Source organism: Kogia breviceps, chromosome 5 (assembly GCF_026419965.1).
Source record: "Kogia breviceps isolate mKogBre1 chromosome 5, mKogBre1 haplotype 1, whole genome shotgun sequence".
NCBI classification, from domain to species: Eukaryota; Metazoa; Chordata; class Mammalia; order Artiodactyla; family Physeteridae; genus Kogia; species Kogia breviceps.
Genome location: NC_081314.1, coordinates 52,114,172 through 52,137,977, shown reverse-complemented (window position 1 = coordinate 52,137,977; position 23,806 = coordinate 52,114,172). Strand labels below are relative to the sequence as shown.

The 23,806-nt window shown below is 41.5% G+C and overlaps 1 protein-coding gene across 8 annotated transcripts in view; it reads left to right on the top strand.

Moving 5' to 3' along the window:
- GOLIM4 (golgi integral membrane protein 4) overlaps positions 1-23,089 on the top strand; it is a 77,306-nt gene extending 54,217 nt beyond the window's left edge. For 2 of the 8 annotated variants that reach the window (XM_059063649.2, XM_067033957.1), the window contains exons 8-16: positions 2,967-3,125; positions 5,662-5,994; positions 7,857-8,107; positions 8,577-8,659; positions 10,526-10,635; positions 13,364-13,531; positions 13,860-13,928; positions 20,950-21,030; positions 21,370-23,089. In XM_059063649.2, the coding sequence (XP_058919632.1) occupies positions 2,967-3,125; positions 5,662-5,994; positions 7,857-8,107; positions 8,577-8,659; positions 10,526-10,635; positions 13,364-13,531; positions 13,860-13,928; positions 20,950-21,030; positions 21,370-21,519 (1,404 nt within the window). In that variant the 3' untranslated portion in view covers positions 21,520-23,089. The remainder of the gene's footprint in view (positions 1-2,966; positions 3,126-5,661; positions 5,995-7,856; positions 8,108-8,576; positions 8,660-10,525; positions 10,636-13,363; positions 13,532-13,859; positions 13,929-20,949; positions 21,031-21,369) is intronic. The other 6 variants (XM_067033956.1, XM_067033952.1, XM_067033955.1 and 3 more) reach the window with 5 other exon arrangements.
- Positions 23,090-23,806: the final 717 nt, after the last annotated feature.

Genomic DNA, 23,806 nt, shown 5'->3' with positions numbered 1-23,806 from the left:
GCAGTGTGGTGCATATTACTTTTTCTACCCTCCTTCCAGCCCCTGCATGCAGTAGTCTAATACTTGTTTCAGTCACAGAAATTATCCCACATATGTGGTCTTTTGCCACCATGTGACCTGTATTGACGCTTGCTATATGATCTGTAGGATTTTATGATGCTAGCTACCTAAATAAATTATTGTCAAGCTCTATATTTTATTCCTCCCTCCCTTGCTCCCAGCTTTACAGCCTGCACACACTGCTTTGGGGACTAGGCTTATGTGTTGTCTGGTCAAATTACAGGAAATAAGAAGAGCTCTCAAGTCAATAGAGAAGGAAAACGAGAGTCGTAAGCTTCATTTGTTCAAAGCCGAGAACAGTCCTCGGCACAAGGCAGGCCCTCAGTAGACACTTACTGAATGAACAAATGAACAAATACAAGTGTTGGAGAGCTTATTCAAGTAATATCACATTGAGTGTTTTACAGTTTTCTAGTCGAAGCGAAGAAATAGGAATGGCTAGTTTAGTTGCTATGTCTTCTTAATCACCAGTCTTCACTTTTCTTCTCTTGGAAGAATTAAAAGAAAAGGGCAAAGGAAAACCAACTATCTGTGCTTACCAGGAGACCATGTATTATCTTTTGTCTTTATAAAATTATTAATAGAATCATATGCTGGGCCCTGATTCATCTCAGAGGCTGTAGCATCTGTGTCTCTGGGACCCTTTTTCAAGGCAGTCATTGATTATCTCCTTACAAAACAGTAGCTGTGTGGTAACTTTTTCCATGGGTATAAATTAAATTGACTTTAGAGGATAATATTACATTCAAAACCTTCTTTATAAAATTTTTACCAAGTATTACTATTTTCTGTGAGGCTGCTTTTCATACTGAAAAATGTGACAAGCCAATTTGAATACTCTATGTACTATAATAGCCATAAATATTAGACTAAGCAACAATTTGAAAATTCAGAAAAATATAAGTAAAATAGTTCATTTAATGACCAAAACCAGATTCTGTTGTAAGCATCCTGGGAGTATTGCCGACAAGGTTTTGCAACAGAAAAAATTTTTTAATTTAACTTACATATAATTTTCTATTTCTTTCAATAGCTTTTTGGTTCTTTTGGGTGGGGCCTCCAAGTTTCTCCTGCTCTTTTACCCCCGTATTAAAACTTTCCCCAGATCTGCTCAGAAAACAACTGCTATTTCAGGCATCTACGTCTTTCGTGTAAATCATCTTATGAGATTCTGTCTTGACAACCTGATTTTTAAATATAATAATTAAGGGCGGGAGAAAACAGGAACAGAGTAGAATTTGAGAGTTTACAATTTATAAGGGATTATCATAATAACTTTATGTACAGAATTTTATTTACTATTCACAACCTACTGAGTTATATAATACTGTATCCTTTTTATATCTAAATGAAGTAAGGTCAAAAGGAGTACTGTAGCTGGCCCCAAATCATTGCCCAGAACTAAGCTGGAAGCTTAGGTCATCTGGACCTCAAAGTCACACTTAACTGTTCAGCTGGAATTTGTGGAGACTCCCTGTATCACAGTTACCTGGGCCTTGCTCCAGACGTACTGAATCATCATTTTTAGGGTGGGGGTGTCCAGAAGCCTGCATTTGTAACATGATCCTTCCATAATTTAACATGATTCTAAATGCACGCTAGTATTTGAGAACCACAGCGTTACTGCCTTCAAAGGTTATGTATCTAGGAGGAGAAAGAAGAAAGACTAGAATATTTATCTTATTAAAAGTATCACTGTGTGGATGTCATCTTTTTTTCTTTGACCTCCAAAATTGGTTTGCAAATGTTTTGGTAGATTTCTGGGCTAAGGGTCATTGTTAGCCGTTTGGCACGCCTTTGTTCAAATGATAAAGAAGCACTCCCCTGAGACAGATTTAGCAAGCGGACTTCTTCACCTCTGTGTGAATTAGAAAAAGGCAGAAAGGGGGTGGGAGAGCACCGTGCAGGTGCACAGCTGTGGCCGCAGGAGCACGACTCACCAGCCTCGACTCCCCGCTGTGCTGTGCACACTGAGGGCGGCGGCCCTGGCCAGCAGGCTCTTTCTTTCAGTAGAGATTTCTGGGTTCTTTGTGTTCATGTAAGTGTGTGTTTACACACACAGTATTTCTCTTTTAGGGTTACAGTGTTGGTGCATATGATGAGCTAAGTATAGTCTCTTGGTTTTCCTACTTAAAGTGTTTGATTTTTTTCCATCTTTCTAGCTTCTTGTATTAAAAATATCACACACACACACCCTATCACATACACACACAGGTACACACATATGAGTATATGAGTATATTCTAGACCTATGCCTTCATCAGTGCCTTTGTTGCTCTAGACGAAAAGGACATTCAGAATTGAAGAATAAAAATCCAGCCTCATTTCATGCCTACGCTATTGCTTTCCAAAACTGCAGAGCACAATACAGGAAGCGTTCTGGAGAGGAAGGGACCCTATGTGAGCACATATTGACTGGAAGAAGAGGGTAGCCTGAGTGATTTTACATATATATTCAGTTACTTACTTGAAGCCTATGATTCTTTTCTGCTGAAAAGTGTTACTCAGACCATATTGGTAAAAGATAATTTGCACTTATATAATTGTGGAATTTTAAAATATAGTTTAATGTCAAAACTGATTGCATAGCTGTCTTACTTTTAATAATGATATTTAGACTAGAAATTTATATATAAAAATCCTGACTTAGTTTAATGTAGCATGGGAAACTAACATCTGTCTTAGATACTTTTTCTCTGTTCCCTTTAACTCTAATTTGCATGTGCTTAAAAATGGTTGAGCATGTCCAAGTAAGTATAGCTAATGCATGGAAACAGTCTGCATATTCTTCCTTTCTTGCATTTAGGTATATTTTTGTCTAGTCTTCCAGTGAACCGTCTATGAATGATATCCTTTTCCCTCCTCAAATTGTGCAATTTGCATCCAATTGTGCAATTTGTATGCAGACTCAAGTTGCAGAATATAAACAACTGAAAGATACTCTGAATAGGATTCCAAGCTTTCGAAAACCAGAACAAACAGAGCAGCAAAATGTTAACCAGGTGGCACATTCTCCACAAGGTGACAGCGCAACAAGGGACAAGTTACCCGGAGAGCCTCGGGAGGTAAGAGGCATAAACTGGTCATCTGTGGTCAGGTCGCTTTTCCTGTCAAGCTGTCCTCAGGTGAACTGCTCTAAATATTGCCAGCTCTAACTGCAGAACACCAGTTCTCACATTTTAGCATATATCAGAGTCCCTAGCAGGGCTGTTAAAACAGGAATAACTGGGCCCAAGCCCACAGTTTACAGTTCAGTTAATTTGGGGTGAAGCCTGAGGATTTGCATTTCTAGCTGATTTGGCTGGTCTGGGGACGCACACTTTGAGAACTGCTCTTCTGTTTCCTGGAAAAGACTGAACTAGTTTTGTCTTTCTTCATGTGGGTATATTTGTTTGAAAGGAGCTGTCATGTCTGAATATTTTCCGGTTTTTTTTTTTGGGGGGGTGGTTGGGGGTAGGGTGAGAAGGTTAAATGATCATGAGGATATTATATGACAATCAGCCCACTTAAGTATTAAAGCTGATAATATATTTGAACTTGATGCTGTACTTGGTCCATACAAAATATGTCAAAGTTTGCAGTATATAGCCTTCATAAAACTACAAGAGTATAAATGCTAGTCACAGAATCCATTTTTTGTATTCCTGTTCTTCATAAAATTAAGCCTTGTTGCTTAAGAATATCTCCCAAGTGAAACGTCAAAAGTGGTGTCTCCCACGTGATTAATTCTTACAGAGTTGTTTATGCCATCACACCTGTAATAAAAATGGCAAGTATGATTATCTTTCCCCCGACAAAGTCGTTTTAAACAATGAACATTTGAGAAGACTTTCCCCAGCTCACCTTCTTATCACCTTATGGGAATAGTTAAGTTGAAGTGAACGGACTCCGTTTGAATCTTCAGTCTGAGCAAAGCATTCCTTCACAAACAGATTCTGTATCCTCCTGGATGCTTGTTCTTTGTCTGGGTCTTATGTTGCTCCTAACTTAAGAAAACACAACCAGAGCCCTGGTGTGGAAATTGGTTCTATTCTCTATCTAAGTTTAACTACCAGTTTACTGGATTAATCTTGTAATGACTCAGACTTTTTAGTTCTTCCATCTGGGAGGTGGAGATAATAGTCATCTGCTCTAACCCTTCTCACAGGGATGTTGTGGAGATAAGTGACAGGTGTTGGAAAGAACTTAGGGCCCTTCAGAGAAATATTTCCTGTAAAGCCAGGGCAGTATCGATTCCAACTTGCCAGGTATGCAAGGACTTGGTAAAATGTACACCTCCAAAAGCTGTCATCAGATGTCTGAGAAAGGACTTTTTTCCTTGGCTTATTTGTTTATGTATACAATCCAGTTTCTAAGTTATGTTTCTGCTAATTTAAGAACAGGGCTTCACATTTATTTCAATTATGGGACAGCAACCTGACCAAAGAAAGTATTCTTTCTGCTAAAGAAGGTTGGTGGGAGGGAGGACAGTGACACATTTTCCTATTGGTATTATACCATCTCTCTTTTGCCCCTCTTTTCTTTCTTTTTTTTTTTTTTTAAGAAGATGTTGGGGGGTAGGAGTTTATTAATTTTTATTTATTTATTTTTGCTGTGTTGGGTCTTCGTTTCTGTGCTAGGGCTTTCTCTAGTTGTGGCAAGTGGGGGCCACTCTTAATCGCGGTGTGTGGGCCTCTCACTATCGCGGCCTCTCTTGTTGCAGAGCACAGGCTCCAGACGCGCAGGCTCAGTAGTTGTAGCTCACGGGCCTAGTTGCTCCGCGGCATGTGGGATCCTCCCAGACCAGGGCTCGAACCCGTGTCGCCTGCATTAGCAGGCAGATTCTCAACCACTGCGCCACCAGGGAAGCCCTTGCCCCCTCTTTTCTAAGTAATGAAGACCATATAAAAATCTCTGAAACTTGCAGAGAAAACTGATTTAAATCAACCAGTTTTAGAAGAGGAGCTCTCTGTAAAAAGACACACCTTTTTTTTTTCTTCGGAGTTTTCTGTGTTAATAATATACTCACAAAAGACTTCCTCTGGTTTACAAAGAAATACCACTTTAATACATCAAAAATGTTTAATTGTACCTGATTTAATGGGCACTATTATAGCCAACATGGGTGTCCATTAGTAATGGTATTCTTTTTTTTATATTAGCTAACAAAAAACAAAGCTAGCTCATCCTCTATTTGATCTTATTCTTTTCTTTTCAAATAATTATTGAAAACAAAATTTACCTTGAAGAAGATTACGTAAGTATTTGATCACTTGAAGTATGAGGGTTTTTCCCTTTGTATTCTAAGGGAGAACAGGAATTAGATTGCTTTTGAGGGTAGAGTCTACTGAGATGTGGTCACCTATAGGCTTTACTTTTAGGTTATTTACAGTATTCTTTCCACGATGAAATTTTGCTTATGTTATCTCTATTTTGTAGGTGAGATCACACAGTGAGAAGAGTTAAGTGACTCCATTGCAGCCAGACTTTTCAGTCAGGACTCTATATTTCTAGACTCCAGGATTTTGCTTATGTTGTAACCCCGTAGACATGGTAATAAAGCGATTCTATCACTACTTTCGAAATAGAAGAGTGTCATTTCCAGTGATGTGCTTGGCCTAGGTGTCTCGAAAGAGCGAAGTGTGGCAGAACCACGAAGCAGTCCCTGGAAGAACGGAGGAAACAACACCGTACCCTCCCACCCAGAAGGAGGCAGAATTCCGGGCTCCCGCAGACCTGACCCGGCAAGAAGCGGGACGCAGGGAGCCCGAGGGGCGGCAGGTGGAGGAGGAGCACAGGAGGGCCCTGGAAGAGGAGGCAATGGAGCAGGTCGGGCAGGCTGAGCACCTCGAGGAGGAGCACGACCCGTCGCCGGAGGAGCAGCAGGACCGGGAGTGGACGGAACGGCGTGAACAAAAGGAAGCCGAGCTTCCGGGGGGGCAGGCTCGTGCTGAGGTACGAGGTCACCCAGCCCGCTGGCTGGGGTAAGGGGTGCGCCTGTGTTTCTACATGCGGTTGACCCTTGAGCAGGGCAGGTTTGAACCTCATGGGTCCACTTATACCAGGATGTTTTCAGTAGTAAACACTACAAGATCCGTGGTTAGTAGAACCTGCACGTGGGGAACTGCCCAGAGGAGCCCCTATAGGGAGGGTGTGGAGGAACCCGATATACAGGGGGCCGACTGAAAGTTATGAGAAGATTCTCCACTGCATGGAGGGTCAGCGCCCCACCTCCCACGCTGTTCAAGGGTCAGCTGTGTTAAGGAAAAAGCCCTCATGTATAACAGTCTGTAAAATAAAGTTGGGGTGATCTTGCTAAATGTTACATGTACATATTTAAATGTTCTATCGTGAGGTTAGTAGCATAGCTACCTTATCCCAGAAAGACGGTTGGGGAAAAGAGAAGGTGCTGTGCATGTGTGTATGTCTTGTCTTTGTCAAGAGTGCGCAGTGAGAGAGACTCAGCCACTCGCCTTTAACAGAGTAGGAGAGTAGATGGACACCTCATCCCGCACCTTCCAGTCTGTGCTCGAGTCCCGTGGGCATCTTGAGGCCGAGAAGTGACTCATTCTCTGTGATCAAGGGTACTTTTCTCCCTGTTCACTTACTGTCAAATCCTGTGTTGGCTTTTGCATGCTCACCTTGAGGGTGGTCAGCAAGTCCTCAGAAAGCTGACTTAAGGACATGCCACTAGGTGAGTGAGTGTGTTTAACCAGTCTCTGCTCAGGCTCCACCACTGAGCACTCCCCTCTTACATAAGTAAGACTCATAAAAACATCCATTATTATTATAAATGATACTTTAAAAGAACTGAAAGCAACCCTGAACACAGCCAGGTGTACCTTCCTTACAGAACCTCGAAGGTGATACCTGACGGTAGGCTACCTGGCCCTTACGTGGATGCTGGTCACCTTTTATTTATAGCTCTGAAGCTTTGTTTGGCCTCAAACTTTCCAAGACTTCAAGCCGCTAGAGGCTTTGGCTGGGCAGGTGTGAAGACCCCTGCAGGTGCACTCTTAAATTGTTGCAAAGGTGGCATCAAGAAGCCTCTCTCCCAGTCTTGGGTCCTTCATAGCTTTCCTCAAAGGTAATTCCCCACTAGGTTTAATTTCCCTCAACCATACACCCTCTTTCCTTTGGTGAGAACTGTGTGGACTTGTATTAGTTGTGGGGGGAGGCGTGGAGGAGGGAGTGGTAGACGGCTTAATGGAAGCAGAGTTGAAGAATTCCTGTATCAGGTTTTCCTTTAATCAGAGAGTTCTCTCTTCTCATCCGTTTTTGGTTTCTTTGAAGAAAAACGGTTCTCTGCTTTTCCACCCTAATCTGAAATTTGACTTCTTTTGGCTCCGCTTAGCCTGAGATTAGTATATGCATTGCGAGAGTTAATTAGCTTCCCTAGGTCTTTAGCGCTTCATGGAAAAGCCTTAGCCTCAGCCTCAGCTCACAACGTGCCCCATTTAGTCTGAGGTTATTACATGCCCACATATACCAGAGCCTTCTGAGCATAAATTTAATTAGGGGTGAAACATTTCTTCTGTTGCATCCTCCTCCATTTGAGAGGGGAGCACATTAAAAATCTGCCTTAATGCCAACAAATGGAGAAGACCAGTTGCTGTAAGAAGCCAAGGGTGATTTAGAGCGTTGGGAAACAGGAGTGGAGTCCAGCCATGGGTGGCTTTGGACCATTATGACAGTTGACCTGACAGATAGGTGTTCATAAGCCAGCCCCGCCCTCTGCGTGTGTCGCGCGAAACGGACGAAGGGAGGACCCAGGGGACCCGACAGCTCTTGCTCTGCACCGACTCTCTGTCCCCCAGGTGTATCCTTCAGGCAAGCCGGTCGCCAAATTCCAGTCGCCATATGAGGAGCCGCTGGAGCAGCAGAGGCTGGCAGCGCGGCGGGCGGAGGAGGCCCAGCGGCCGAAGGAGCACCAGGAGGCCCTGCCCCAGCAGAGGCTGCAGGGACCCTTGCTGCAGCAGCACCAGCCGCAGCTCCTCGCCAGGGAGATGGCCCAGCAGAGGCAGGCTGGGCTCGCCGAGGGCCGGCTGCAGCGCCCAGACCAGACACGGTAGCCTCCTGATGGGCCTAGGCAGCCCGCCTCTTGCGTTCACAAGCAGGATAAAGACGGCTTCCTGTGTTTGGTACCCGTGAACCTGAGGGGCTCCTATTGCCTGTGTAGCTGAGGCAGAACCACTACCTGAAAATTACATTCCAAACATTTAATTTTCAGAGTAATCAACATTTTTTTTCCCCGCGTAAAAATGACAGTGTATGTCTCAAAATAACCTATCAGGTTTTGTGCTAACTTCATTTTATTTTATCATTTGAAAGGTATTTTATCTTTTATAAGGCATGTTTTGAAAGTGTATCTGGAATCTTTCTTAAACCTAATTGGATAAGTGTAAGAAATATTTTTATGGCTTTTAAAAAAGTGTCGAAAAATTCATTGATAACTCTCTTTAAAGATAAATGACTTATGTCAAACTGTGCTACTTAATTTGTGTCCCTGAGGTGATGATTGTTTGTTTCCCTTGCAGGCAGCAAGCTCGTTATGATGCTGTAGATAATGATATTGTTCAGGGAGCAGAGGACCAGGGCATCCAGGAAGAGGAAGGAGGTGGTGAGCTTCTTAGATGATGAATGTTTTAATAAAACTGCTTGGTAATATATAATATCAACTCAGAGTTATATGTGTATCTGCATACATGTTTCTCCCGCTCTCTGAAAGGAGAGCGTTCCTGTGAAACCTTTTGTAAACTGAAATGGTGTAAAGCAAAGAAGCAATTACCATAGGACACATCTCGCTAGAGGATACACAGAATAAATCGAGGTAAAGCACAGATGCTCACAGGCACAGTTCAGAGCTCTGGGGGCTGATGCTGAGCCTCTGAGCTGAGTGTAGGTCCGGGGGAAGGAGCTGGACGATGCCACTCTCACTGCTCTGCTCTGGGTGTGCACCGTCTCCACGAGACTCTCTCTCTCGCTGCAGAACCAACACTAGTCGCTATTTTTGTTTTCCACCTTTTTCCATAAAATTGGAAATCCTCTTCCGAATGCTTTCGGTTACCCAAAACAGGTACTAATATAGGTCTTTCGTAAAAGTGAAGTGACGTGACGTAAAACAAACTTTCAAAAAGTGGAGGATACCTGTACTTACTACCATCTGTCTTTTGTTGTTGTTGGTATGCTTTTCTTAATCCTCCCAAACAGTTCACATGGGTAGCCTAAATCACGCAAGATAATCTGTTTGTTCTCTGACATTTTAGAGAGGAAATGGTAGTTTAAGCTTGTTGTATGCTAAATACTTATTTCTAACACATTGTCATAGGACTGTTATGCTTTGGGAAACTTCTACATTTTCTTCTTACCTTGGAGGTGTTTAGATTATTGCCTTGAAAGCTTTTCAGATTAAGTCAATAGTAGCTTTCATTTGCAGTGCGCATCTATGTGTCATTTATCAAATACCGCTTACTGTGATAATAGGACTAGACAGTAACTGTTTCCCTGGCAACAGTAACACTTAGCTCTGTATCCTTTCCTAAAGAATCTAAAGGAAGGTGATTACCCAAACTCCCTCTACAGCCTGTTCTGATATTTTATGGCCCTTATAGTCAAGAAATTGTTTTCCTTATGTCCCCCCATGCAGCACTTTAAGCTTTTTTGTTCCATTATCAGTAAGACTAGAGAACCATTTGTTCTCTCTTTTATTTAATGGATCCCTTGGTGCACTTGAAACCTGATGGAAAGTTACCTGCATCTTTATTTTCTACAGGCTGAATACTCTCCCTATAGTTTAACTTTCCTCTTGCATCTTACCGAAAGAATTTATTTGTTCCTCTCTTTGTGTGCTCTTATCTATCAATAAATTCTCTTAATTGAAACAGTTTTTTTCAAAACGTAGCAAGTAAATGTGTGTGTGAGTATAAACACGCAATGCTTGTGGCATCGTCATTACGGCCACCTCAGAGAACACAGGACGATGGGCTGAATTTGTTTTTTTAGCTCCACAAATGGGGTTGTTATTTCTTTCATTTCCTGAAATAGCATCAGTTTCTTTTTTCAGTGCCTTGCCATTTTCTCTGACATTACCAAAAATTAGTTGATAATTTTAGCGATGTCCAGTTGACTGGGCTTTATTTTATCAAGAAAGTTTTGATTGTTGTTTATGGCATAATGGGGGGAAAATGCCACTTTTGTTGTAAACATTTGTTTTTGGAGAGTTAGAATGGTGTCACTTACCCACACTGTCTCTGTAGACACAAGGCCTTTCCACACTATCTCTGTAGACACAAGGTCTGGGGAAAGGGCATAACTTTTCCAGAAAAGCTGAACCTAAAGGAAGGTGACCTTATGTTGGGCTAACCTAGCAGGAGGAGAGAGTGGGTGAAGTAGTCTGCAGGAAAGCCCGCTGGTGACTTTGCTTTGCTTTGAAAGGAAGAATCCTGTCTGTTGGTTTGGGCTGATATTAGTTCCTTTGATTTGCTAGCCTATGAGAGAGACAACCAGCACCAAGACGAGGCAGAAGAAGACCCAGAGAATGGACATGAGCTTCAAGAACAAGGGCCCCACGAAGCTGACCCAGAATCCGAGGCAGATGTAAGTGTCCTCTCTTCCGGTCGTGACACTTGGGAACTCACAAGGCAGAAAGGAACCGTGAAGGTTTACCTGACACCGTGACTCTGGCTCCAGATATGTCTGTTATTTCATCAGCACAGAAGGAAGGTCGCTTACACAATTATATGATATGAGCAATGTTGTTAACTGTAAACCATGGGGTGTGCATGTGATGAGAATGGGTTAAAGGTTTTTCTGGGAAAACATCCAAGGAGTTTCCCTCTGGGGACTTTTAGATTAGTCAAATTCAAATAGAAAAGCAAAAAAGAGGCATTGAAATATGTAGTAGTTCTGAAAGATGAAAAAGAATTAAAAAAAAAAAAAGCAAGTGTGGGAGTTGGAGAGAGAACCAGAGAAAGGAGATTAACCACTGTGGAGCATGTTGAGCAGTCTGCTAGGGTGTGAATGTGTGTCATGTGACTCTCTGTAATCTCCCAATAGTCCAGTGACTATTTTAATAAATACACAGATAAGAATGTGAGGTTTGAGAAATGAAAGAAAAAAAATTCCCAGACACCATGATGCTATAGAAAAATTAGAATATTAACAGGTAGAGATATAGTAACCAGAAATGTTCTTTTTGTTTACTCAAAAAGGACCAAAACTCCCAGTTCAGTTGGGTGGTCTGGGGCCTTGGCCTTGCCTGCAAATGAGTGGGTCCTTATGCTTATGTGTAGGTGATTTTCACAGTGTAAAATCCTAGCTCTCCTGTCATCTTTTGCTAGGAAATCCATCACCATGTTAATAAAATTCAGTCTGTGCTATCCTATGGGCCCTGTCCATATTCTTCCTTGATAAACATTGAGAAGGTCTTCCTGATAGATGCTTGAAGCCGCCCTGATGGAAACAGCTTTTGCACATAACTTGCACTGAGAGGTGGCAGAACACATTTACCCACCAGCCCCTGAATTGGCATTTCTCAGAGTATGCTCCAGGGAACCCTAGCCCTGAAATATTTTCAGGAAAGAGCAAGAGCTATAGATAGCAGGAGAGTGTGAGAGAGCCAGAGGATGTGAAAGAGCAAGAGAGTGTCCATGAGAGAGCAAGAAAGCGAGTGTGCAAATGCCTGAGAGCGTCCTGAGAGCCATGGAGGGGACAGAGGAGGGGTGGGTATTCCAGTCACTGACTTTGGGAAACGCTGTGTGTTTCGATTGCTTACCTGACTGCATAATCCTTTACTCTCCTTTCATCAGTTGACTTGCTCTAGATAACACGCTGGGAAACCTTTCTACCATGCCTTCTCTTAATTAGAAATTATTAGCCTGCTTGTCCCTCTCTTTGTCTCACACTTCATTCATTTATTTTTAAAGTAAAAACAATTTTGTCCAGCTTTACTGAGATTTAATTGATCATCTAACTATTTTTTGATGTAACAACCGTGCCTATTAAACCTTTTTTACTACTTGGTTAGAGTTGGAACTAATGTGTACATTTTCACGTACTTTTGCAAAAGACATCTTATACTTTCTTTTTCTGAAGAAAATGTGTTACATTTTTCCTATATTTCCACACTGTTTATTGATAACGTATAAAAAGTGATCCATGTAACAAGATTGTGGAGTAATTGGAGTTTAGTGTGAAGGTTATGATTTGTCACTCTCTGTATTCCCGAGAAAAGTGTCATTTTGCTCTTGAGCAAAGTATATAGCCAGGGATGTGCAGATAATACATCAGCTGAGACTGCAGCAAGCTCTTGTACATGTTCAAGGCTCTGAGGTGAATTGAAGTAGAATTTTGTGGTCTGGAGACTAAATCTCACTCTGAGGCTTCACTGTCTCTGGGAAGCATTTGCTGCTTCAGTGAAGTGCCCTATTGATGACCCTGGTGTGATCAGGGAAGCTCTTGCAAAGCATCACCATTTCTGCCCGGCTCAGGCTCTAAAATCTGAATCTTTATGAGGGCATGTATTCTTTTGAAAGGTGCTTTGGGAGCATAAGTGGGACATCTAGATAATTCTAAAGTTGATAATGTGAAGGGCGTTCATTGAGCACAGTCGCAGAACTACTGCTTGAGAGGTGGGGCGGGGAGGGGGAGGTATTTTTCAAAATCTATTGCTGGAGGCTGGGTTAGCCCAGTCCCTTTTCTCCTGTCTCTGGCCAGTGCAGCCTCTCTCAGCTTCACGGTAGTGTTCGTTATAAAGAAATGTGATCCACACTAGAACGTGATCGTCTACTTGTGAATGAGCCTCCTCTTGTCTCCTCGTGGGCCCTCTTCTTGGGTCCTTTCTGGTGCGGGCTTCCTCTCTCCTCAACTGCTTTTCACTCATTTACATGTAACAGCTGTTTTTGCAAACAATAACTTGTCTGTCAAAAAAATCAACATACCAGTGAAAGAAGTTACTATTTGCCTATCTAAATCTCTCATTTTAATTATTTCTCCTACTTGTTCCTTTGGCTTTCATTAACTGTTTCTCTTGTCATCTAGTTATGTTCATATTACTTGTGATATTAGAGTTTTGAGAACTATTTTGGAATCGCTTGCAGGAAAGAAATGCTATTTGAACTTAATTCTGATGCATCGGTCTCTGACAAATAAAGCAGAGGCTTTATCTTTTGACAGTGGGATGAATACTTGTGAGTCTTGGCAAGGATAGATCTGAACAATCTGGTGAAGGACAATTTCATTTTCGGCCAGTGTGTGGCCTTTCAAATGAAATTAAACTTGATCCTGGGATTTGAAGTGGTGGTTGCTTTTCATTAAAATTTTACAGAGGGCACCTGTAGAGGATATAAACCCAGCAGACGACCCTAATAATCAAGGGGAGGATGAATTTGAGGAAGCCGGGCAAGTGAGGGAAGAAAACTTGCCAGATGAAAATGAAGAGCAGAAACAAAGTCACCAAAAGCAAGGGAATGCAGAAATGGAGGAGCATCTGGTGGTAAGCGGATGCCACGATGGAGGGTGGTTTTAACTCGGGTATTTTAACAAATGCCTGGTTTTACGCCAAAGGGTAGCCATAACCTCGTGGACAGGAGGTTCACCTCTTTGGGTTTTCTGGGGGGGTCATCATGTGAAATGCCCACCCTCAGAGGGAGCGGGTGATAGGCATCCCGGGCTTTGTGTTGAGAATGGTTAGTCATCCTTTCCTGGCCACTGATGCATTGAAAGTGTACTGTTCATGGTGGCCTGCCCGTTCTTTGTCCCAGGGGACTGGACAACCCATCTCCAGTGTTCAGTGACCTGAGCCTCCCCTTTTGTTTCAACAGATGGCAGGAAATCCGGACCAGCAGGAGGACAATGTGGATGACCAGTACCAGGAAGAGGGGGAAGAGGAGGTAGGAAGGGGGAGGGCAGGAGGCCAGACCGTTTGGGGCCTCACGCTCACCTGAAACAAACCTCGGCCTCGAGGGCTTCTGTAGAAAGGTTCAGAGAGCCCTAGGCTGGATAAGGAAGGGTGGTTTCGAGGGGAAATGGACCGAGGCCGTGGAGACATTTGGTTAGAAGATAACAAAAATGGGGTGATAAAATCCTCCTCTCTGGTTTTCCCTAGAAATTTTGAATTGAGAAGACACTTGGCCTTCCAGAAATGGCAGACTTAGGTTTATGAGATCTTTGTAAGAATATTATCTCCTGTCTCTTTCCCTCACGAGAAAGAAGAGCAAAGCTCCGCACACTGAGGGTCTGGACTAACCCCAGAGACTTTCCCTGTAGACATGGCCACAGAGCCTGTGTCACAGGGGCACCCCATGGTGTCTATCAGAATACACTTAACACCCTCCAGACACTTAAAAAATTTTATAGCCTCTCCTTTTAGCCTCTGCCCTTCTAAGAATTTAGCATCTTAATCAAGTTTAACAAAGAAGAAAAGGAAAAATAGGTAAGGAGCTCTGTTGAGTAAAATGCACTTGGGTGAAATTTCTTAACATTTCATTTTAGTTTGCTTTTTATTGTAAACCTCTGGCATATCATTGTTCATTAGGTTTATAGAGCATCTGCCTTGGTGCCACAATCATGTAATTGACTGATGAACGCTCTTGGTTGTAGCTGGTTAGTCACGGCGGGGTACTGTATGGACCGCTGAAGCTCAGTTCTCGGGAATATGATACGGATGAGGCCAAGGCCCCAACTTCAGTCTCTCTCTGGACCAGCAAATGGACCAGCAGATTAAAGCCCTGGTTCAGAGGCACCTCTCAGCCAGGCCTCTTGCAGATGTGTGGCTCTGACCCTAAGGGGAACGGCAGGAGAGGATGGACAAATGGCAGCCTGAACAAACACCCCCAACCCCTGAGAGCCTGCTCAGAAGGCACGAGCTGCTACACTCACGCCCATGGTTCCCTTGACTAGGTCTGCCGTCTCATTTAGATTGCATTTATCAGCTTTTCAGAGCTGATGCTGAAATTTGTGTTTATACCGGGAAAACAGAAAAGAACATCATTCTTTGCTGTCATTGGCAACATACACCTCTAGTCACGTGCAGTCTACCTGGCTTGATCTTCTTTTCCTCTCTCCTTTTTCTCATCCTGCTGTTCATCCTAATGAAGCCCCTGAGCTGTGTTATCACAAGAGAGCGTTAGAGAACCCAGCAGCCTTGAATATTAAGACATTTGGCAAGAGAAAGATATTCATCTGGACCTCTCTTGTAACAGGATGTCTAGTCTAATAGTACTTTGTTTCATTATGTCAGATGCCAGGAATCTTTGGGAGATTAAAAGAGAAGAGATTGACCTTGGCTCCTTTTTAAAAATTCAGAAGGGTAAACATAAAATTTTAATCAGTATTTACTGATTTTTTTTTTTTTTTTAAACTTCTATATTCTGTCAGTTAAGGTGGAGAGAGAAATCCTGGGATCCAAGCGGGACCAAAGATAGAAAGAAAACAAAGGCAGAGAGGCGGGAGGGAAGGAGGGTGGTGACCAGGCAGAGCCCGGTGCCCCACGCCGGGCAGCTGCTCCCCAGGCCGCTGTCCCTCGTCCCTCAGGTGGGCTGGCTGACTGGAGCCCTTCCCCCTCCCTGGGCCTGACCCCTAGTTTCCTGCCCAGAGCTCCTAGCTGTGGCACCCCGTCCCCACTTCCTAACCCTTGCACAGAGGCTCCAGGTCGCCACGCCCCCTCATTTAGGGTGGTTGCCATGTGAGCTCTCAGCGGAAGCCCAGCGCGCCTCTCTTCTTCCCTGGGCACCTTTCCCCTCTGCCCCCTAAGCGCCCCTTGCTCAGGCTGCGTTATATTTTTCTGGTAGTTCCTGTGGTGATTAGTTATTGGATTTTCCCACCTCTTTCCATTGTTCTCAGCTCTTCCCTTGAGGAGGGAGAAGCACTTCCACATACCAGGCAAGGACTAGTGACAGAGACGAAGTTCTCAGCAGACTGCAGCAAAATAAGAAAAACAAAGAGGGATGCAATACGTGAGAACACATAGCGTGTTGTTTACAAGCGCTGCGTGTGTGTGAGCACCGAAAACCGTAAAACGCTGTGTGATTTGCATCATTCTTACCTTCCTTAAGCCTCAGAGTCTTCCCCTGCCCCAGCTGACCCCTGGGATGTGAGGCCCATTGCTGCCGTCGGGTCCCCTCCCTTCCAGCCCACAGTCAGCCTGACTTCTGTCACGTTTGCTCCTAGGGAGGAGTTGCATCTTGCCAGGGTTGTACCTGTTCAGAGGTACAGCCCATCAGACTGACTGAACTCTGAGAGTAGAGGACCCAAAACCAGTGGGCATCCTCCCTGCCTCCTCTTATCTGAGCGCAACAGTGTTATCCTTCTGAGACATACAGACGGATGGCTGTTAACAGGCATTCGTTGTTTACTGTTCGGGATCCTTAGAGTGAAAGACATTCGTATGATGAGCCCATCCTCATGTTGCTTACTTTACAGATTTTTTTATATCCTTATGAGCAAACGATACCAACTATGACATTGCCAAAAAGTACTATGTGTGCTTTAAAATTATTTAAATGTTTAAAAATATGGAGAGACTGAATGACCGCTTTGAAAAACCTGAGTGCTCAGTTTCTCCCATCTAACTGAAAACAGATTGATCTGAACACTCACGTAAGAGCAGGTACAGGGTTACCTGACTCCCTTTAGTGGTATGTCAGCCTGTGAATCACCACATCAAGAAGCTGTCCAGATAGCAGAAACTCTCCTATTAAACATTCGCCGGCAAGCAGGGGCGTTCACCACCATAGTGGACATTGTTGGAAGGCCCTTCCATTGTCACATCCCATCCACTTCTTTGGATTCCAGGGTTCTTGACTACTTAAGGTGCAGCCATCTGGTTCCTGGCTCATCCCGTAACATCTTTGATGCATCAGAGAAAGGCGCGAATACATACAGGGACTGGGTAGCTAGCCAAAGCCCATTTCAGGTTCAGAAGATCTGTTTTATCTTGTTTAGTTTTCGCTATTTATGAAACTTTGCCACATCACATAGGGACCATTTCTAAAATGCCTAAAACACTAGATTTCAGTAATGAGTAATGAGTAATGAGGAGCGGTGTAGGGAGATATTTAACAAAATGTTTGCATCGGCTTTAGCAGGATAATAAAGAGGGTCAAGTGTGGAAGACATAATTGGCGTGTCTACATTGTAAAAGAGTCACATTTGGCTTCTGGTTATTAGTGTAAGCATATTTTAAAATGAGAAACTCCATATCACTTTGTCCCATTTCAGCAGTGCCTTTAAGATGGATTTGAATTACTTTTGTCCCAAACATGAAGAATATACTACTAGAATAGAAAAGGTACATTTATAAATTTGAAAATCTACAACATTTTCATTTGTGCAATCCCTAAATTTAAAAGTAACTTAAATCAGTGGTTCCCACCTCAGATTATATTGACAACTGGTCAACAACCTAAATTTCCTACAGTAGATCACAAGAGAAGAGAAGACAGAACTCATAAACAGGTTTTTATCTCTCTAGCCAGAGACATTCATTGTCACTCAAGCGAATGGCTCTCAGTCTTTGCTGTGGCTAAGAATCACCTTGGAAAGTGTGTAAAAAAATACAGATTCCTGGATCAGACCTTACCCTTGGAGATCTTGATCCTATCTGTGTGGGGTATAGGAGTTGGAGCTTTTCACAAGCCCCCCAGCTGATGCTGATGTTTTAGGAGCACACTGTTTAGAGAAGCAGGCCTACGACAGGTCAGGTCTGTAGCTATACTTTGGGAAGTCTGAACCTCCTGAAACTTCCATGCAAAATTATGTATACCTCTGCCCATTTACTAAAGACTTTCTAAACAAAGTGTTAAAAGGGTCCATGACTCCCCCTACCCATCACACACACACACACACACACACACACACACACACACACACACACACAGAGAGAAAATTAAATATCACTGCTTTTTATCTAACCCTTTCTTTGACAGATAAGACATTTGAGCTTCAGAGAGGTTAGGTAAGTTTTCAGAGGTCACACAGCTTGTTATTGTTAGAACCATGATTAGACCCTACCCAGGTCTGCTTTTAAAAGCCAGCATGATTAAGTATACTAAACATAGTAACTAAATAGCTGATATGGGCAAGTTTTGCTTTATAGAAGTTAGTCAATACAGAAGGAATGATGGAATTAGAAAATCACCAGTTTTGTAACCCCTAATTAAAACAGTTGATTTAAGAGCAGTCATCAATGGATGATATCACCAGATGGATGGAGGTCAGGGGATTTTACCATGGAGGGATCAGGCTGTAGCTCTCTGAGCTCACTGGCCAACCTTAGCTTCACTAAAAGTGGGACAAGCATCATATGCCTCCTGATGTGATGAACGTATGAAATCTAGGGTATCACCTCTGAAAAGTCCTTGTTTTGCAAATTGAATCTGAATTCATTCAAGCCTTTAAGCTAACTTCCTTTTATAAGAAATGTGGAGGCAAAAAAAATGAGTTAAGTGATACCTTAAAGAAGCAAATAAATCCAGAATGTGGGTCATTTTACTGGACAACAATTCAAGATAGCATTAAGGGAAAAAGGGGAGCGGAACTGGTGTTAGATGTGGCCTTTGTTTGGATCATGATTAGAACAAACCAACTATAAATAGACATATTTAAGACAATCAGGAAAATGTAAGTAAGGACTAGACATTAGATGATACCATGGAATTATTTATCAGACGTGATAATGGCATTATGGTTATATAAGAAAAGTCCAGTGTGTTTAGAAATACATTCTGAGATGAGTAGGGGTGAAATTACATGATATCCAGAATTTTAAGAATAATTCATCAGAAAATAAAGAAAAGTGATAGGTGATGCAAGTGTGGCAACATTGAGGTAAGCTTTGAGCCTTGGTGATGGCTGTAAGTTTACTGAATTATTGTCTTTATTTGTGTGTGCTTGAAAATCTTCACAGTGAAAACAAATGACCTTATTGTTCATCCAACCCGGAGAGTTGAGGAGTGAAGGTTTTAACACAGGTCTGCCTGACTCCATGGTCTTTGTTAGGGGGTTAGCAGACTGCAGGCCTGGGCCTATTTTATAAGTGAAGCCTTATTGGAGCACAAGCCATGCCTTTTTGTGTACATGTTGTCTAAGGCTGCTGCTGCACTAGAGTTGGGTAGTTGCTAGAGACCTTATGGCCAAGAAAGTCTGGATATTTACTCTCTGGCCCTTTGCAGCAAAAGTTTGCCAACACTGGTTCTTTTCACCATACCACAGTTTCAAGGCAGTTCCCTCCCAACCCCAACTAAAGCATGTTTAGTGTTCACTAGTATATTTTCATTATTAAGGCTGTAGAAGACATGTCTGTTCACTGAAATTGACTGGGGACACTTCAGCAATTTTCAGTTAGTGAGACCTTAATATGGTCTGAAATAAGTGCTTCACTGTTTTCGTTACAATGTCCTGGGAAATGCTGTGATGAGATTCCATGACTAAGGGCAGAAGAGATGTCATTGGCTACTGATAGAAACTGTAGGTAAGACAGAGGTGTCTTCTTTATAGCTTGCTCTGCCAGGACACATGAATACAAAGTATACTCTATACCTGTCCCCACAATGTATTTATTTGGTGCCAGCGTGGTGTAGGGGCTGAGAGTCCAGCCAACAATTGACTGGTTAGAAGAGGTTCTTGAAGGCTGGGCTCTGTTAGGGCATCTTTGAAGGGTCATCTTGGTAAGCTCCTAACAGGCCTGGGTCCCTCCAAGGTGAGCCTGGTGGGTTGCAGTTCATCCTTCTGAACCTGGGCTGGACACCTTGAGGCAGCCCTTAATTAGTCGTTCCTTAATTATAACACCTGCATACTTTCCTTCCCTTGCCCATTTCTGGGATATTTATCACACATACACCCCGCCCCCCAAAATTAGGTAATTTTGTGTGTTATTCAAGAAGACTTACTTTTATGCTACTCTCCTCAGAGAGATCAGGCTTCTTTCTGGTACCTGGACACTGCATTATGCTTAATTGGTAGTCAGCGATTTTTTGAAATGTATTCAAATGACTTAAACCTTTTGGCATATGTATAGTTTTCAGAATAGTAAAGTTAGAAAATATTTTACCCTCTATTTGTGTGGAATGTGATCATTAAATACAGATAATTTAGCAAAAATATTTAGATGCTTTCTTTGATTTGCATTTTGAAAAAAAAACAAGCGGAATCAGTGACACATAATAGTAGTAGCATACGTGAAGAAAACTACTTAAAACAGAAATGTTTTAGAACGCTAAAGAGATGTAGGGATTTGAGGTAGCTTAATAACTATTTTATGAAGAAATTGAAATGATTGTATTCTGTGTTCTAGATATTTTAGCCAGAGAAGTTTATTCTTAATTATAGAAACGTATATACACAGGTTTTCCTCAGTTTTCTACTACATTTTATATATAGGTAGTGGTGCCTGATTTCTGTGCCTTTACAGAGCAGCTATTTTTTGCATTGATTCATTGATTCATGCATTGATTCATTGATTCATTCATTGACTCATTCACTCAACAATATTTATTAAGCAATTGCAGTGTGCCAAGTATGCATCTAGGCATTGAAGGCAGTTAGTTGAGTAAGACAGATGGTTCCTGTCTTTGCAAGAATTTACATTCTGTCAGAGCCTTCAGACTTCCAACAGTTCTCCCATTTAATTTTATAAGGTGAATTTCTTCAGGTGTTATACTTGGAGTGTTAAACAAATCAGAAACTCAAAACACAAAGGTCCTAGATTCTGAATCATGTTGATTTTTTTGTGGTAGGTGTATTATACATTTCTTCATGGCTAATAGACCAGTCAAATCTCTGACTTTCTTTTCAAATTTATTTTTAGTTTGATTTTGTCTCTGCTGCTTTGAATGAACTTCTGGGAAATCAAAACATGTTGTTGCAACTGTTGAAATGATCAAGGTGTCACCTTATGTCTCTGGTTTGTTTTAGGTTCAGGAAGATTTGACTGAGGAGAAAAAAAGGGAATTGGAGCATAATGCTGAAGACACCTATGGTGAAAATGATGAAAATGTACGCGTAGGATCTACCTATTTCTATTGTGCTTGTGTGCCTGTGCACGCAAGTACGGGAGATATGTATGTATAGTTGGAAAGATACCAGTGGGTACATCTAAGGTGCCGTAGAGTTTAACAGGCCAACCTAGAGCTAGGAAAATTTGTGACAACGTGAAGATTAGAAAAGACTGTAGCACTCTCGCCTGTTGGAACATTTTTCTTCACTTGCTTTCTTTCTCCAAAAATGAATAACTTCATACTGGTTTTTGGGGGTGTCTTTTTTAGAGGGAGTTATTTATACCACTAACTCTGCACCCGCTCTCTTAGTTTTCCTTTTATTCTTTTTAACTTCAAGGCCGATGAGAAAAACAATGATGGAGAAGAGCAAGAAGTTCGAGATGACAACCACCCCAAAGGCCGTGAGGAGCACTACGAGGAAGAGGAGGAGGAGGAGGAGGACGGAGCCGCTGCCGCTGAGAAATCTCGGCAAAGAGCTGAAATGTAGCCGTGTCCGATTTCACAGACGGAGCTCAGCCCACAGATTCTTTTCAAGCTGCTCAAAAATAAATCTGCCTACTGAACTCTACGATATTTAACTACAAAAATTAAGAATTTAGACTTTTTTTTTAACTTTTGTATTAGAAATGCTCATACATTTATATGAATATATTTTGTTAACCTAGGTTAGAGCTTCTTTTTATATTCAAGCAAAACATGAATGAGAAGAAAAACAATAAAGCAGACCTTACTTAGGCTCTGAGTCTCATTTTTCATAGATTATGTGATGTTGGAGAAGACATTGATTTTGTATATGTTTCAACTTGTTCCTTCTCTGTCTTCTATGTTCCAAGCATTCTGTTGTTTGCCTTTGATGAAATGCAGGATAGAGAATACTGAAAAATGCTGTACAGACATTAAGGAGAATGGCCAGTTTACTAATTGCTGCCTTTCTGAGGTTTTTATGCATAGTTCTGATAGAATTTTCACCAGTCTGTGTATCTCTAGGATAAGATTCATGGACAGAGTGACATACAGTTAGAAAGACGTTTTTGTTATAAAGACATTTTTTTCAGGCTTTTCAGATCAGTTAGAAAAAAATGTTTGGCTTTACTTAAAAATCACAGCTCTTCCTCTTGAGAGGAATTAAATTTAAATGTGAAATAGAACTAAAACTCACTTGACAGTATTCTGGACTTAGATATTTCAGGATTCAAACAAGGTATGACACATCAGCGTATTAACCTTTTTGAAGGACTGACACCTTGTTTAATAACTAATTTAGTGGGTATGGGTGGCGTTTTCCACGTGAGCACCCCCTTTTTTCCCTGTAGTCACCCGGTGATAGCTTTGTTTTAATATCTAATTCTCTACCGTAATATATATTTCCCCTGTGAGCTCTGTGCCTCTGTATGTAATCACTGATGACAAGCATGAATATGAAGACATATCAGATTGTACAACTGAATAGGGTATTTTTCAAAAACTATATGGTGAAATACACATGATGGTATGGTTGGCCCTCATGTGCTGGGATTGGGTCTGCTTTATGCCCATGGATAGACTTTTAATGATTACGAATTATACAAGTCCCTTAAAATAAAAATATTAAAAATCAAAAATTTCCCATGGGATAGAGACATATTGCAGTCTCCAGGATAAAGATTTTTAATGAAATAGAATTAGGTTATATCATTCTTATGTGTGTGGTTTTATAATATTACTTTCAAATCAATAAAAACATTTCAATTTCTACCATTATCATGTGAATGTAATTTTATATTTTAATAACCACACTCATGTATGGTTTTGATTATCCCAGTTGAGTGATTATGTATGTATGCATAGGAATGTTTTGTTCAAATGTATTTTGGGTTTTCGGTAATCATGAATCAAATCTTACCTTTATGTATAAAAACCCTTTATGTAATGTACAATGTATAATATTGTATATAATATTCAGAATACAATTATTTTGGTAAATTAGTTTGTATTTTTAATGTCCCAATTGCAGTATTTAATTATTTGAAACTTGGTAATAGTCAATAAAGCTATAAAAAGCAAGTGATAAATCTTTGAAAGTATGTGATTTTTTATTAGTTTCTGATCCTGTAACATTATTCAGTTCTTTTTCATAAAAGGAAAAAATTTTAAGAGGAACCAATATATATTAATGAATTATAAAATGCCTTTCCCAATCTTTCTCGACTTGGATTGGCACATGAGTTTTTTCCCCCCCTTTTCTAAAGGAAGAGCTAAGAATTTTTATTTTATCTGAGCTAGTTCTGGAGGAAGAAAAAAGAGAAATGTAAGACAGTGTCATGTGCAAACACACAAAATAAACAAAAAAACTACTGAATCCTCCCTGGGAAAGCAAACAGAACAATCGCAAACCATCCTACTCTGTATGGCACCAAGTTATAGGGCTGTTTAACGTAATGTGTGGAAGAAAACTCATCACCCAGAACTGATCTACATTAATGAGGTGAGCAGAAATAAAATGTCACTTGTATTTACCTTGCCAATTAATCTATGACTTTTGGTGCAACCTGTATGTCAAAGGATTTGGTACCAGTGACATAATCAGAAGGGAAAAAAACGTACTTTTTTTAAGGCCAAGTACAGTGGAGCACAAAAATGCTATATTAGTACAGATGTAATGACTGGATATTTATGAGTGATTGAGTAAGATCTAGGAGTAAGAGGATAATCTGAGCCACGTGGAGGTCACAGTGACTCACTGTTATAAAGGAAAATGATGGACACTTACTGAATGGCTTCATAGTGTGAGAAAT